This window comes from Pimephales promelas, chromosome 6, assembly GCF_988280905.1.
Source record: "Pimephales promelas chromosome 6, fPimPro1.hap1.1, whole genome shotgun sequence".
In the NCBI taxonomy this organism is placed as follows: Eukaryota; Metazoa; Chordata; class Actinopteri; order Cypriniformes; family Leuciscidae; genus Pimephales; species Pimephales promelas.
In genome coordinates, this window is record NC_142774.1 from 32,646,997 (window position 1) to 32,662,898 (window position 15,902).

The window sequence follows — 15,902 nt, forward strand, 5'->3', positions numbered from 1 at the left end:
TGAGACACTTGGTTCCCATTAAAGTCCATTAGATGGAGAAAAAATCCTGGAATGTTTTCATCAAAAACCTTAATTTCTTTTCAACTGAAGAAAGACATGAACATCTTGGACGACATGGGGGTGAGTAAATTATAACCAAAGGTTTTTTTTTTTTTCTTGTTTTTTTTTTTTTAAGTGAACTACTCCTTTGATGTTAGAAATGCTAAAACCTAGGAAATGCTCAACCTAGGATCAAATAATGTTTTTTTGAATGAACCATTTTTGATTGAACACTAGAAAATGTAGATATTTTTTTTTCAAATCTTATTACAAAAATAAATAAATAAATAAAATAATAATTCTAACACTTTCACTTTTTCCCCACAAAGTTTTCACCATAGTTAGTTAAAACTTGCTGATTTGGAACCAGAAAATAAATAAATAAAAATTCCATGCAAAAAAAATGCTCCCCTGGCTTAAAGGGATCGACAACAAACAAATCAAAGATGTAAAAATAAATAAACACTAGGTAATTTTTTTTAACCAATCCCAAAGCTTTATTTTTTATTTACTTTATTTTTAATATACAGCTCTGCTCTAGCAACCGTTCAGCTGGAATACAAAGTCCAAGATGCATAAACAGGATTGTGTGTGAAAGAGAGAAAACAACCTTTTGGAATTATACTTTTACCTGGGGATTCAAAGCACCCACCTTTAACAATGTATATGCGGTCACCAGCGTCCTGTTACATAATCAAATACATTCATCATATTAAATACCGTGGTCACCAGAGTTCCTTGGAGTTGAAATGTGCTCAGGAGACGTGTAAAATGTAAACTTGCAGGTTACATTCAAGCATTTTTTTTTTTCAAGTTTAAATTATTTTTAAGCATCCTTCTTCATTTATAATATCTATACTTAAAAAATAATTGGCAGTTGAGAAAGGCTGTCACGACATAACTTCAACATTTTCAAAGAACGATTCCCTTTTGACATTCCAACTTGACAGCTATAGTGAGCTGAAGAGGAGAATTCTGGGAAAAGGCTCAGGAAAACAAAAGGCCTCAGATCCTCCGTGGAGTCTTTTAAGTCTCTCCCTTTGCTACATTCATCCATCAAGTCCTTATCAGAAAGTTCTCCATCCAGTGTCTGAATAGGCCCTAACCATCAAAGATAGGACCCAGTCTTCATCCTCTCTGTGAGGCCTCTTTACCAGGAGGTGAAAAAGGGTCTCTTGCAGTGAAACGTCTGGGTAAAAGCATTGCCCAGTTGGACCACACGACCCTGTCCTCCTCCACGGCTCCTCTCCACCACCACACGAGGCATCTGCACCAACTGGATGGGGCTCTTCACATCTTTCAAAGCCTGGGTCAGGTTTAAGATCTATTTGAGAAGAACAGGCAGGGACAATTTTACATTCAGCAGTGGGGGTTTATGCAGCTCTTACAACACAATAACACTTCCTAATGACTACATACACTTCTATTCAAACATTTTAAAATAAAAAAACAATAATAATTTTATGCATCCTGGATGAATAAAAGTGTTGATCAAAGGTAACCCTAAATCTGCATTAACTCTTTTAGATGTAAACTTCCAGCATTTATGAGTTAACATCACACAATTCTGACTTTACATCTCGCAAGTCTGAGAAATAGTCAGAATTGCGTGATATAAAGTCACAATTGCGAGATATAAAGTCAGAATTGCATAAAATAAAGTCGCAATTGCATGTTATAAAGTCAGAATTTAAAGATATAAAGTCCGAATTGCATGTTATAGTCGCAAATGCGTGTTATAAAGTCAGAATTTAGAGATATAAAGTCAGAATTGCGTGATATAAAGTCGCAATTGAGTGTTATAAAGTCAGAAATGCATGAAACAAAGTCAGCATTGTGAGATTTAAACTATTCTGAGGGGAAAAAAAGTTAGTCTTTTTTCCCCTTAGAATGGGCCTGATAACTCGCAATTCCGAGTTTATTTGTCACAATTCTGAGAAAAGATGTCAGAATTTCGACATATAAACTCAAACTTATAAAGTCAGAATTGCGAGATGTTAATTCACAATTGTGGGGAAAAAAAGTCAGAATTGTGAGATAAAAAGCTGCACTTCTTTCTTTTTTTCTCAGAAATGCAACTTTATATTGCAATTCTGATTTTATATCTCGCAATTCTGACTTTATAACACGCAATTGCGACTTTATATCTCGCAATTGCGACTTTCTCACAATTCTGACTTCATATCTTGCAATTGTGAGATAAAAAGTCGCAATTATTATTATTATTTTTTTATTCAGCGGCGGAAACAAGCTTCCATACAACAGTCCCCTGCCATTGACGAAATTTCCCGGCTTTTCGTGTTTTTCGCTGTTATTCGGTAGGAGGCGCTATTAGGCATATTCTGAAAGAGTACCGAATCTCCTGATCAAAACACACACAAAAATTTGACACACTTTTTGCGAATTTGATCCTGATGTCTGTCAAAAAAGTAATTTTCCCAGCTTTTTGCTCAAAATGTTTATTTTTTTATGAAAAAACCCAGTCAACTGTGGATAAAAAAAATAATGCATGAAGCTAGAATAGAAAGTTTTTTTTCTAAACTAGATCAAAGAATCTTGAAAAAAAAAAATGCATCACAGTTCTTACAACATTGATAATAATAAATATTTCCTCAATCAAATCAACAGAGTGATTTCTGAAGGATCATGCGACACTGAAGACTGGAGTAATGTCATGAAAATTTAGCTTTGACCTCACAGGAATGAATTACATTTTAAAATATATTCACAAAGAAATGTTAATTTTAGATCGTAATAACATTTCGAAATTAAATAAATGCAACCTTGGTTAGCATAAAGACTTCTTTAAAAAAAAAAAAAATTGTCTTACTGACCCCAATCTTTTAAATCTATAATAGCATCGAGAACACTAGAGAAACTAAGTCTGAACATATGCAGAATGTAAGAGACAATCTTTTACTTGGCATTGCAAAATATGAGGTCTAAATTCAGGTCTACATCTCAGCAGTGATGGGGTGAAAATAGCTTCCCGAATTATACATAAGCTGTGAAGAGCTCCAGTATTTGGCGAGAATGAAAAATGTGAGAACAGAAGTCTGGAATAGCAGAGAAAGAATAGGAAAACAATCATTCCAAAGCATAAAACTTACCTGTCCTCTCATAACGGACATCTGTTTCTCAAACATGGTTTTGTCAAACCCTTTATCTGTCTGAAATACAGAGTGGTTCATGTGAAAACTCATTTAACTCAAAAAAGAACATTAATCCATACCAAGAGTCTTGCTAATTAATGCATAGAGTAAGATCATACCCACATAATAGAAAAAATGATTTATGAGGTCAGGTCGCTTAGAGGTCAGTTAACGATTTATCAAGACTTTTTCTTGTTTTTGTGAATTTTAGCTGGAATATTTTTAGCAGAGCCACTTAAAATGGGATGAATTTAGTGATGCAACTTCTTTAAGGGTTTTAGTGCACTGACAGCATGCTAAGCTTCAACTTGCAAGCAGAAACCGGACTGACAGCCTGCTAAAGCCCTGTTCAAGAAGTTGAGTGTCTAAATAAACTACAGCCAAAGCAATGGTAAGAATACAGGTACATGAGATTACCTACCTTGAACATCTCATAAAGGTCCTCACAGAGGTCCTGTACAAAGTTCATGTCAGAAATGCGTGAGAGCACAAGGTCTCTGGTCTCCAAGGAGAAGGGCACTTTGGCCTGAGGCAACCAAGCCCAGTGGAACGGATCTACAAGCACCAATATAGACCAATTATTAATTCAGTAAAATCTGGACATACTTAAAATGAGCTTGAAAGACAAAAATGTATTGAGCATATATGGGAACGTCTTTATAAAAGTTTTAAAGGTCCCGTTCTTCATGTTTTTTTTTTTGAAGCTTTGATTGTTTTGTTTCGTGTGTAAAAAAACAACAGTATTTTTCACACAATTTACTTATCAGTATACTGCCATCCAAAAAATGGGCGAAAAACTTCTTTGTTCTATGAAGTCCCTACTTCAGAAATACGCAACGAGTTCTGATTGTGCCAGCGATGTTTTGTGATTCGACAACAGCTTATCGGATGTTGCCCGGAAAGGGTTTTTCATCCAAACAACTTAAATGTACTTAATTTTTACCATGAATATAGCCTTACAAGCTGCCATGTTGTGTAAAAGAAATCGTTGACATCCATTACATTGTTATGTGACTGCACATTAAAATATTATTGCATCATATCAGTGTCAATGTCAAATTATCGACAAACGATACTCTTCCTCTCCTCCGTGGGAGCTCAACAAGACCACGCCCCCTTTTTGTGTATTTCTATGGGCAGAGATTAGTCAAAAAACTGTTCTAATAACATCTTTAAGTAGAGGGATGTAGTCCAAACGGACGTTCACTACAGGCTTTGAAAGGGGACAAAATTAAAGGGATAGTTCACTTTGAAATTATTTTTAATGTCCAGATTAAACATGATTTAATGACTCGTAAATGTAAGTACACATTGATGGCCTAAGACACGAAACGAGCGGTTTGTGTGAGAAAACGAACAGTATTTATATCGTTTTACCTCTTGTAACCACAGCCACAAAGCACCTGCGATCACTTGGACGTGGCTGTGGTTACAAGAGGTAAACACGATATAAATACTGTATAAATACTTCATTCTCTGTGCATGCTCTTTGAGGTGGACCCCATATACCTCCATTATATGATTGACGGAAAAGAACGGTTTGACCTAAAAACATAAAAATACTGTGGAAACAAAGACACCTACATCTTGGATGCCCTTGAGGTAAGCTAAAACATAAGAAAAATTAACTTCAAAATGAACTATCCCTTTCAAAAAAATATCTCGCTAGGCATTGAACTTTGAGCTTTACAATTTCACAGGTATTATGTACATAGCTGTCAACCCTCCCGTTTTTTCCGGGTTTCTCACGTATTTTGACTCTTTTCCCGCTGTCTTCCCGTTTTAGTATTTTCCCGTAAAATATCACGTATTTTTACGCTCTGATTGTATGAGACGTAGCTACAAGCTCTGACAGATTCGGCTTGAAGTCGTATATCCTCGGATGCGACGCCGCGCGCGCCGGCCGCGGAGACACACTAGCTGCGTGCGTCTCAGCTGCGTGTCCGTTTTTATTTTACTGTCTATGGTTTTTATTTTGGCTCCCATGTTAACAGATTAGAGCGTTCCCCGTTGCCTGCATGACATGCGCTTCTCAGGCGCAGCATGAGCCGCGTGGAAATCGCGTGCATAGAACCGACGCCTATTTTTTTATGACACGCAAGCGTGTTGGAAGCGTTTCCAGGCAAAAAAAAAGAAAAAAAAAGAAAACGATGTTTATATGTCAAATATTTCCATTATTTTTGCCTATATATAATTTCATGTATTTTTTTTAAACAATCGAGTCCTGGTGTCCACTACAGAGGTCATAGCATAACATAGAAATAAAATATCTTTTTTTTTTTTACCCATTTGTTTCTTATGCTCTTAATAGTATGATTACATGAAGAAAAGAAAAAAAAAATTGAAAAAAGTTCTGGGCCTCAAGAGGATATAAAGATAGGATAGGCTAAAATAACATAGTAAGAATTGTGTAAAAAAAATCCCTTATTTTGGGGATGGATTCCGGGAAATCTCCCTTATTTTTAATGTTCAATGTTGACAGCTATGATTATGTATGCCCTAACAGCAACATTACACACTAACTAAAGTTTGAAATATGGAAACACAAAGAACGGGACCATTCATTTCTTCATAAATTGATTGAAAGTGACAGTAAAGACATGAATTATGTTACAATTTACAAATGATTTCTATATCAAAGAAACAGTGCTATTTGAACTTTTTATTAAATCAAAGAATCCTTAAAAAATCCTTAAAAAAAATAAAAAATAAATAAAATGAAGCAACACGACTGTTCTCGAAGTGTTTCCCGAGCATCAAGTCAGCATATTAGAATGAAATGTAAAAAAAAAAATCCTTACATGCTCTCCACTCATCAGGGTGTTTAAAAGGGAAGGCCAAACCATTATCTATAGCTGCAATCTTTATGGCCGAGTCTTTTGGGTCAGTCCATTCAGATTCCTGAAAAGAGACAAAGGAAGAGAAATTCAGCATTAGTGTTGGACTGAGAAACAATCATCATTATATTTATTTAACCCTTGCAGCAACTTAATCAAATAGAAATGAAGAACTCCAACACAGTTGTTTTCGCAATACTGAATAATTCTTGTTTGATGTTTACAGAGCTTTACTGTGAATGTGAAAGGAACTGTTTACTAAGAGATGCCATGTATATATTAGGGGTGTAACAATACACTCGCCACAATACGATATTAGCATAAACTATGAAACTTTAAGCCAAAATAAAGAAGAGGTTTTTATTTATATATCATGAAAATGTTAGACATGCTTTCACTGTCACCGACTCCATATTTAAAATAATGTAGGCCCTTTCTTTACTAGTAAAATCAGACATTTGGCATTATCAAGATACAAATATTGCCCCATTGCAGTAATATACATTATATTCAACTTTTAATGACGTAATATCACAGAAACGCTGCTCTTTTTCGCTCTCTCACACAGTACACACAGTACAGTACCCAGACATTTGTTGGACCTCTTACACAAGCTGCACAACAGTGCTCACCATCTCCTGTCTCTGCCTCTATTAATGCACTTACAAAAGAATAAACCACCTCTGAATCAACATACTAATAAAACTAAAAATGTGATTGTGATTTAAATGTTTGTCTTTCCATTCGAGGAATGTGCTTCAGATCAATCACAGTTCTAATCACAAAGCATGTCAAAATGACTATTAATGGGTTAGTTAATCTAAAAATTAAAATTCTGTTTTCATTTACTTACTACTTACTCACATGTCGTTCTCGCAAGGACATTTAACAGTCCGTGTTTCCTATAGTATGTGTGTTGTAAATCTGTTCATTATATAAAGCGATAATGTCTCTTCAGAAGACTAGGATTATTTTTATGATGCCTTTGTGACCTTTTTTGGAAATTTTCAGTTTTAGAGGAATGGGCTTTAAAAAGAGGGATAGAAATCTCTAAAGTATCATAAAAAGCATCTTCATTTCTGTTTGGAAGATGAACGAAAGCGACATGAGGGTGAGTACATGATGACAATTTCTGGGTGAACTATACCTTATAAACAGAGTAAGCCAAGTCTATATCACAATGCATATTGTTCACATTACCGATATACATCACATGTTACATCGCAATATTTTGATATAACAACAGATCATTACACCCCAATAGGTTTAATTATTAAATACTTTTTTAAGTATACTATACATATGCTCATTTGGCATATAAGAAATAGGAATATGACACCACTGCATTTGCCTGCTTCCATTACAGCACACATGTACACATGGTTCTCAGTCATGGCATTTTCTTTGAACTGCCCAGCAGAAGAGCTCTATAAATATCCCCCCGCTCACCTTCTCTGTCAGCTCTCCATCGCCTGGCTTCTCATACTTGATCAACCAGTTATCGTTCCCTCTGTCTGAAGAAGCCAAATAAGAGAGATCAGATTTCCTTTTCAAAGGCACAGTAAACAATTAGCATTTCTTTTACAAGGGAATAACATGTTGTGCTAAAAAATAAGGCACATTTGTATTGTGTGGGAGGTAGAAAAATAGGAAATGAAGAAAGATCCTGTAAAGCCTAGCTGTGAAAAAAAACCATGGCAACCATGGTTTACTGGCAACCAAAATGTTTGACAGTAGTGACTTAATTCAAGTTACTCTAGTCTATACCATTGCTCTATTTTAGTAAAAAAAAAAGACTAACAATAAGATTAGGTGGAAACTGTGGTCACCATGGTAAAGATCTTTAAGGGAATAGGTTAAAGAACATAAGCTAATGCCCAAAGGCATTACACTGTACTTCATAAAATTAATTCATACATCAGCATTGGGTACCTGTGTTTCTAATCACATAATCCAGCACCACCAGCCTCTCAAACTGAAACTGAAGCTGCTTCCTCATGTTCTCTGGAAGAGGCTCTGCCTCAAACTTCCTCAGCCAGTAGTCTGCTTCATGATAGCCCTCCACAAAAAGCTGAAATGAGCCCACCTACACAAGAGAAAAATCAAGACTGCTGAAAATCTTGCCCTCTGCTGATCTCAATTTTCTTCTAAATCGTTTGGTCACAAACATGTTAAAGTGCAAATGAGATTTTAAGAGCTACAGCAAAACAACATTGTATGGCTTCAAAAAAAAAAAAAACAAGATTAAAAAAGATTAAATCAATATTTCCTTTTGTGTTCCACAAGAAAATAGGTTTGGACAATTTTAATTTTAAGAACCATCCCTTTTGGAAAATGGGAATGAGGTGTTTCGTTACCTTTGGAGGAAGGCCGACTCTGTGAAACCGCCGTCCAACTTTAGGGACTTTCTCCAGGGCGTATTTTTTACCACGGGATTTGGCACGGTCAATTGCATTGTAGTGAAAAGTCTCGCTTGCCAAATTTACAACCTTAAAAGAGAAGAAAAAAAAATGTTTGGCTCTTAATTCCAAGATCAAAGCTTTATATTAAGGTAAATGTAAATGCCACTCTAATGCCCATCCTCCTCACCTTAGTTTTGGGTACAATCCCCAAACCCAGTTTTTGGTCCACGAGTGAGGCAGCTGCCTCAGAGAGGTAGCCCTGGTTAGGAATGAGGCAGCCACGGCCAAAACAGCACGGGCAGCAGACTTTATGGAAATATTTGGTCCATTTAGGGTTTAAGTGACCATAAGGCTCCTCTGATTTTGGTTTAAATACACCAATGATTTTCTAAAAAAAAAAAATAAGATAGAAGAATCACATTTAATTAGATTTGAATGCAACTACTATAAATCATACTGTAAAAAGTCTTAGTACTCTTAGGGTGCTTTCACACTTGGTTTGATCGCTATTCACATTTGGATTTGAACCACAGTGCATTTGCATGAAAAGCAGCAGCTGTTTACTTATTGCATGGTGAGATGACGCAGGAGGTGGCGGCAAAATGAAAGCGTTGCTCAACTCGCTATTATTGTTTGGTTTTTGAAGCTTTGGTTTTGCTTTCAAAGTGTCAGCACATAACAGCACTTGAGTCTATCTGCAGCAAATGTAGTTTACTGCACATTTTCTAAAGAAAGCAGTAGTCCATTTGTGCTTATGGCGAGCAGAAATCAGATATACATTCTCTCTGCTTGCATTGCAGTCAGTCATGCTTGACAGGAAAGTAGTGAGAACACACTTTTTTTTTCTTATCAAATGTCATAAATTGAGTAAAACTGCCTTTATATCAGCAGTGAACCATCCAAGAGTTCACATGAACCATACCAGAGACCAAAATTTGGTTGTTGCACGTGTGGGTGTGCACGAGTTTCGGAAATCAGCGTTCACATCATCCAAACTAATAGAAATCTGACATCAATAAAACCCAGCTGTACACCAAAAGAACTAGTGTGAAAGCGCTCTAAGAAATACTTGTTTTTCCACAGCTGATGGGAACTTTTGGTCAATGTTCTTGTTCTTCTCACACAAAACAACCTTCTAGACAGCAACCAGTCTGGTTTCAAAACCAGCCACTCAACTGAGACTGCCCTTCTCTCAGTTATTGAAGCTTTAAGACTGGCAAGAGCAGCTTCTAAATCACCAGTCCTCGTTTGCTGGATCTGTCTGCTGCTTTTGACACAGTGAACCACCAGATCTTCATATTGAACCATCATGACAATGGCATCTCAGAACAGCACTCCAGTAGTTCAAGTCTTAACTCTCAGATAGGTCCTTCGGGGTATCTTGGAGGGGTGAGGTGTCAAAGTCGTGCCTCAGGGCTCAGTGCTTGGACCACTACTCTTCATCACTTACTTGATATCACTGGGATGTGTCATCCAGAGACATGGGTATTCACCTCAATGCTACTGTATGCTAATGACAACTCTACCTCTCATTTCAGCCGGATGATCCAACGGTTGCTGCTTGCATCTCAGCCTGCCTATATTTTTGGTGGATGGAGGACCATAACCTTCAATTTAACCGTGCCAAGACAGAATTGCTTGTGGTTTCGGGCCAACTGAACACTTAGTCACAGCTTAATTCAGCTAGGCTCATCATTCATAAATCCTTCCAGGACAACCAGGAACCTTGGAGTTGTGTTTGATGATTAGCTAAACTTCACAGACCACATTGCTAGAACTGCCCTGTCCTGCAGTCTTGCCTTATTCCACATTAGGAAGTATACCTTCCTTCCTATCGGAGAATGCTAGTACACAACTGGATTATATTGTAATGCTCTCTTGGCAGGCCTTCCAGCATGCACTGTCAAACCTCTGCAACTGCTCCAGAATGAAATCGCAAGAGAGGTCTGTCATGAAACAAAGAGAGTATGTCACGCCTCTCTTCATCAATTTGAAATGGCTGCCAATCGCATCAAATTTCACTGGCTTTGCTTCCCTATACCCTAAACTCAATACTTCAAACTTATATGCCCTCCAGAAGCTTGTGTTCTGCAAGTAAACAACACCCAGGGTTTCCCACAGAAAATGTATTAGTTAAGCTGGGGTTGGGCACATTTGGAAAAGCATATGCATGGAAAAGCACGGCCGCAACGCTTTCTCTTTTCCACAAGCGCTTCAGTGGTCTGTCATTGCGATGCAACCATGAACTGCACTCTCCGAGAGGACGAGGATGTATCAGCAAAGGATTAATTGATTTCTAAGCTTTGCATTAGCTTCACTTGGCTACTAGATACATTTATGGAGATGAGAAATAAAAACCCACCCTGTTCAGCTATGTTCGCCGAGCCATAGGCTTAGGCAAATTTTTTTGACGACGTAGTTAAGGCGGCAGGCGTGTGTTGCTTAGGCGGCTGCCTGAATTTTAAAGTGCTGTGGGAAACACTGATGTTGAGCCATCCAAAAGAGGCACAAAATCTTTGATTGTTCCCTGCTGGTGGAATGACCTGCCAAATCAACCCTGAGTCTTTACATATTGTACTTATATATATATATTGTTCTTTTGTTGATTCAGCTGCTTCTATTGTTCTCCTTATTTGTAAATCGCTTTGGATAAAAGTATCTGCTAAAAATGATTAAATGTATGGCGTTTAAACTGATTTTCTTATGGACAAAATCTCAACAACACCCATTTAAATACACATACCCCTTTAGGATCCTTGACAAAGTAGCTTCCGCTGGATCCCTGCGAGATCCGTTCAGGAAATACGCCATTTTCTATCGACTGCTCTGCCCTTTGGATAATCTCCCCAAATTCTGGGTCTTCTGGGAAATGGTTGAAATCTCCACTGCTGTTACCTATAAGCACAAATACAAAGTGAGTCAAATGTACAGTGCAGCAAATATATTCACTTGCATGTCTACATTTATATGCAAATATGTCCCCTCATCTCAAAAGGCCATACAGCAGAATGTTTTGGGGAATTTTTTTTTCTTTGTTTTTTTTTTGCTCAAGGCCATATTTATCTGGAAAAAGTAACCTACTCCCACAAATCAAAGCTGAAGCATTATTGAGCATGCAATTTAGTCAAACACTTTTGCGATGTCTGCAAACCAGACTTCAAAAAGATACAAATTAGGAGCACTGTGCATTTCTGGAGTGCAAAAAAAAAAAGGCTGAAATATAGGTGTTAGATGAAAGGTTCAATATCAAAGAGATTGATCTAAAGACCCTCAAATGCAATGTTTTCATGTGCTGTACTTGGTCTTGAAAGTTTATAATGTGGGTTCTCATACCCATTTTGTAAAATTTGGCAGAAAAAAAAAAGATTAAGACTAAAAAGAATCCAGCTAATATAATTCATGTACAAGCTAAGAATTCTAGTATTCCTTAATGCATGCAGCACAAAGGAGACTTCTACATATTCCTTAAAGTTGACTTTTTAATCAAATTTCAATTTTCAATTCCATCTTTTAAATGCATGACCTTGTAATTCTTAATAAAAAAACGTGTTCTTTCCAGGAAATGACGGCCTTCTCTCTTGTGATGTGTGCTGGACGTCTCCAATCATTTCATCCTCTTATACACCACCATTTCTAAGATCTGCAGATTGCTACCATCTAATTTATAATTTTTTTAAATAAATTAAAAAAAAAAAACAGTGCCCTATATTTTTATTTTATTTTTTAATAAATCTATTTTAATCGGATGTTTACTTTGATTTAACAATACTGAAGTTTTTTTTTTTTTTTTTTTTGCAGTGCCACCATTGAGGATTCCTAATGCAAAAACTCACTAATGTCACACGTGACCTGTGCAGAGGCAACTGATGATCAGATCCAGCCACTGTCCATTCCAAACTAAAGTAGAGAGGGCCTGCATGTATCTTACAAACACTGAACTACATACACAACATGCTCACAAAGGCTTTGTTTAGAAAGGCAGCAAAAACTGGTGAATATGATTCAAGCAGACCATACAAAAAACAAACCATACAAAACCCAAAGTTTACAAAACTGATCAAGCCAAATTGGTAAGTGGTTTGATGCTATTAGCCATTGAAAAAATGTATGGATTATTACTATAGTAACCGATGCAGCTACACTCAACAAATAGACAGATTAAGTCACTTGCAAAATGACAGCAACTCCTAAAAATCTATTTTTAAAATGCAGTGTGAACAAAGCCTAGCACACATAGGAGTCACAATACATGAACCCATGATATTTATTTATTTCACAATGGATTTTACCAAAACTCACATGGTATTTTTTTTTTTTTTTTTTTTTCAGAATCTACAATGAATGCAAAGACTGGAGTAAAACGAACACAAAGTGGTCAACATGCTCTAGAAGGTAAAACACACACGATGGTCTCTGGGTAGCTTTCCCTGGGTGAATAAGAGAGACCATTAGACACACACAGACTGAACCTCTCTGATGGCCATTAAACATTTAGAAGACAAGAACACTTTCCCTCTCTTGTACACACAGACCAGACACACCCATACAAACACACCTCAGAAAACATATCTGCATGTCATATCAATTATCAGAATAGCTTAGCATCTTAGCTACAATGTGTAATTAAGATTATTTCCAAATTCATACAACATTCCAGTATTTAAATCAAACTGATGTAAGCATGCTGAGATCTCATTTCCAAAAAAAGTCTGAAAGAGACTAGTAAAAAAACACACACACATTGAAATAAATAACTACAAGTGCAGATGTCTTGGTCAAGCTGGCAAAAAATTGCATGATTTCAAAAAGACTAGGCTAATTTCCCTATTTTCAAATATACTCACATCCAATCTCCTACCAGATTACAGTAGAATCAACACAAAATAACCACCTTCAGGGTGATTAGGCATAATTTGGTTTTAGCTTTAATAAGAACAAATTTAAAGTCAACAACATGCAATGAAAATTCACGTCCCTTCCACCGGCTTGTCGTCGTCCCACAGTGCATCCTGGTGCCATCACTTTTCCAGGCAAACAGCGCACAAGTACAAAGCCGTCGACATGACGTAAAAAAAAATATAATAATAAAAAAAGGACTCATTGGAGCTCGGACTCGCTTCATTCCCACGCCTCTTGCCACATTGGCCCTTGTCAAATTCACTCAGATCTTTATTCCTGGCCAGTTCTCTTGCATCCAACATGATTACAAGAACTGATTGCTTACTTACCATCTAATCTACCCAGACCTTAACATGGCACCAGATGATCAACGATATTTGCTTCATCTGCGCCTAATCATATCGTTTTGGCTTATCAGTGTATCTCACTCATTTCATTGCAATTTAAAGCTTTTTTTTAAGTGTTATGTGATATCTTTGGATGTTATCAATCATATTACTTTGCCGTGTAAATAAGAACGTCTCGTTTCTGGCAGCATTTATATGTAATAACTATATGTAGCACTTGCACACTGCATTATGCCTATAAAAGAAAAAAAAATAGCATCATAGCAATGCAGTTCTAATAATACCTTCATTTAAAAGTAGGCAATGGCAATGCAACTGCTTTTGAGAGACCCTAAAGGATTGTTTTCCCCCTTTGACTGAAGGCTCGGATGTGGATCTCAAAGAGAAAGCAGAAAGCGTGCTTCTGCTCTCTAGTTTATCCGCATTCAAATGAACCTGTTATTAATTTGCAAGGAAACTGTATTGCATCGTCAATGCACTCAACATCTACTTTTAACAATCTTGTGAGTACAGACGCACCTGGAAGGACTATAATATATGCAGCAAGCTGCTACACACAGAAACAGTTACGCATGTGCATCAAGAGTTCTGAAGATATTCCAGCAGCAGCTGTGGTGTCACCTGTACATGTGTGCTCCAGGTTCAAAGAGCATGTAAGCTGAACTCTGGAAAGGTTGCATAACGGACCATGTTCTGAGATAAAGCAGATGGGGTAACAGGTAGCACGTAGCGCAAGACGTGTGGGAGTGAATTTAGAATATTTCATACATTTCTTTCACATTAAAACTTCAGCTCAGTGTGTGTTAGGGAGGAGGCACAAAAAACATCCCCTCTCTATTTTATTTAACAGCTTACAAAGTTCCCCAAAGTATATTAGCTGTTGTTTTTTTGTAACACACTGCGCTTAACAGAAACAGAACACGCGCGGTTGCTATGGAAACTAATGCAGACTGGTCCCGAGTGCTTTCTTTCTCCGACTGAATTCATTTTAAACAATAAAATGACGAAAAGTGAATGTCATTTAAAAAGGAGGAGCGGCTAAATTTTAATAAAGGCGTGGTCAGTGGTGTTATTTTACATAACTAAGGTGAATTTTGTTTTATTTAAAAGTAGTAAGTTATCAGAAAATGTAATGCTTTTTGAAAACCTGAAATATCGCACTGACTGAGAGATATAACGTTAGCTACATCAAAACAAAATTTTGTTAGAGAAGCAAACCAAATGGTGTCGGAAGTGTGTGAAGACACCTCTACTCTGAGCCAGTTTAATCAGATTATGAGTGACATTCAGTTCATATATCTCACCCGGAGATGCCAGATTATCAGATGATGAACTGTGTCTGTTCCCTCGCGTCCTTTTCTCTCTCCCAGCCCGAGGTGAGAGATTCCCGGCAGGTCCTGGTAAGAGAAGAGCCTCTTCCCCCGACCCGTCCGCTTCCAGCTCCGTCAGCACGCTTTCCGTCGAGTCCGAGATCCGGACCGCTGCCCCGGGGTTCAAAGAAAGTCCCAGTGACGGCACCGACCGGGTCTTTTCAAATAAGACCGCGGGCACCCCCGAATTGAGAAAGTTCGCCTCCGGTGTTAAATCCCCGCCGCCTTTCTCCGGCTCGCCGTCGGTGGGATCACATTCTGCCATCATTGCGGACTGTGGGTGTTTTCTGTCTCTGTCCAGAGAAACTCAGACACCTCTCAAAAAACCCGCGTCATATCCGTGAGTCCGTCTTTAAGAGTTTGTTCGTTCTTCTTAAAGACACGCCGCTGATGCTCTCGAGCGATTTAAGTCCACATCACCCGAGCACAATTACCGACTTCCTATATCCTCGAGCATGCGCACTGCGTACCCGCGCCGTCGGACAGGTTTTTAAAGGCGCAGTAACGCTTAAAGTCCCGATGAAAACAAACTTGACAATTTTCTATTTTTTATGGAATATTGCAGTATATATTATAAATCATTTAGCCATAATCGTTTTTTTTATTCATGTGCCCTGTAATCTTTAATATTATCTGATGACGTGTTTGTATGTTTATTTTTGACAATTTGCAGAATTTTGCCAATAAACCTGATTTGCAATGGGGTTCAATAATTTCGATTACATATAAATATCCTCCATGTTCAATGTTCCACAGAAGAAATAATGTTGGAGCGACAGACATTTTTAAATTTGAGTGAACTATCAAATAATACATTTGGCTTTCACGCAACAAAATTGCACACATACCTCAGACA

The 15,902-nt window shown here is 37.4% G+C and overlaps 1 protein-coding gene across 1 annotated transcript; it reads right to left on the minus strand.

Moving 5' to 3' along the window:
• Positions 1-512: 512 nt before the first annotated feature.
• On the minus strand, positions 513-15,503 carry pi4k2b (phosphatidylinositol 4-kinase type 2 beta). The gene is made up of 10 exons (XM_039674671.2): positions 14,981-15,503; positions 11,174-11,325; positions 8,618-8,818; positions 8,386-8,517; positions 7,961-8,114; positions 7,478-7,542; positions 5,993-6,092; positions 3,613-3,746; positions 3,150-3,209; positions 513-1,363 (listed from the first exon to the last, which is right to left on the minus strand). Exons 1-10 carry the CDS (start codon positions 15,312-15,314, stop codon positions 1,190-1,192), a joined length of 1,506 nt encoding a protein of 501 aa, XP_039530605.1. The 5' UTR covers positions 15,315-15,503; the 3' UTR covers positions 513-1,189.
• Between the last annotated feature and the right edge of the window lie 399 nt (positions 15,504-15,902).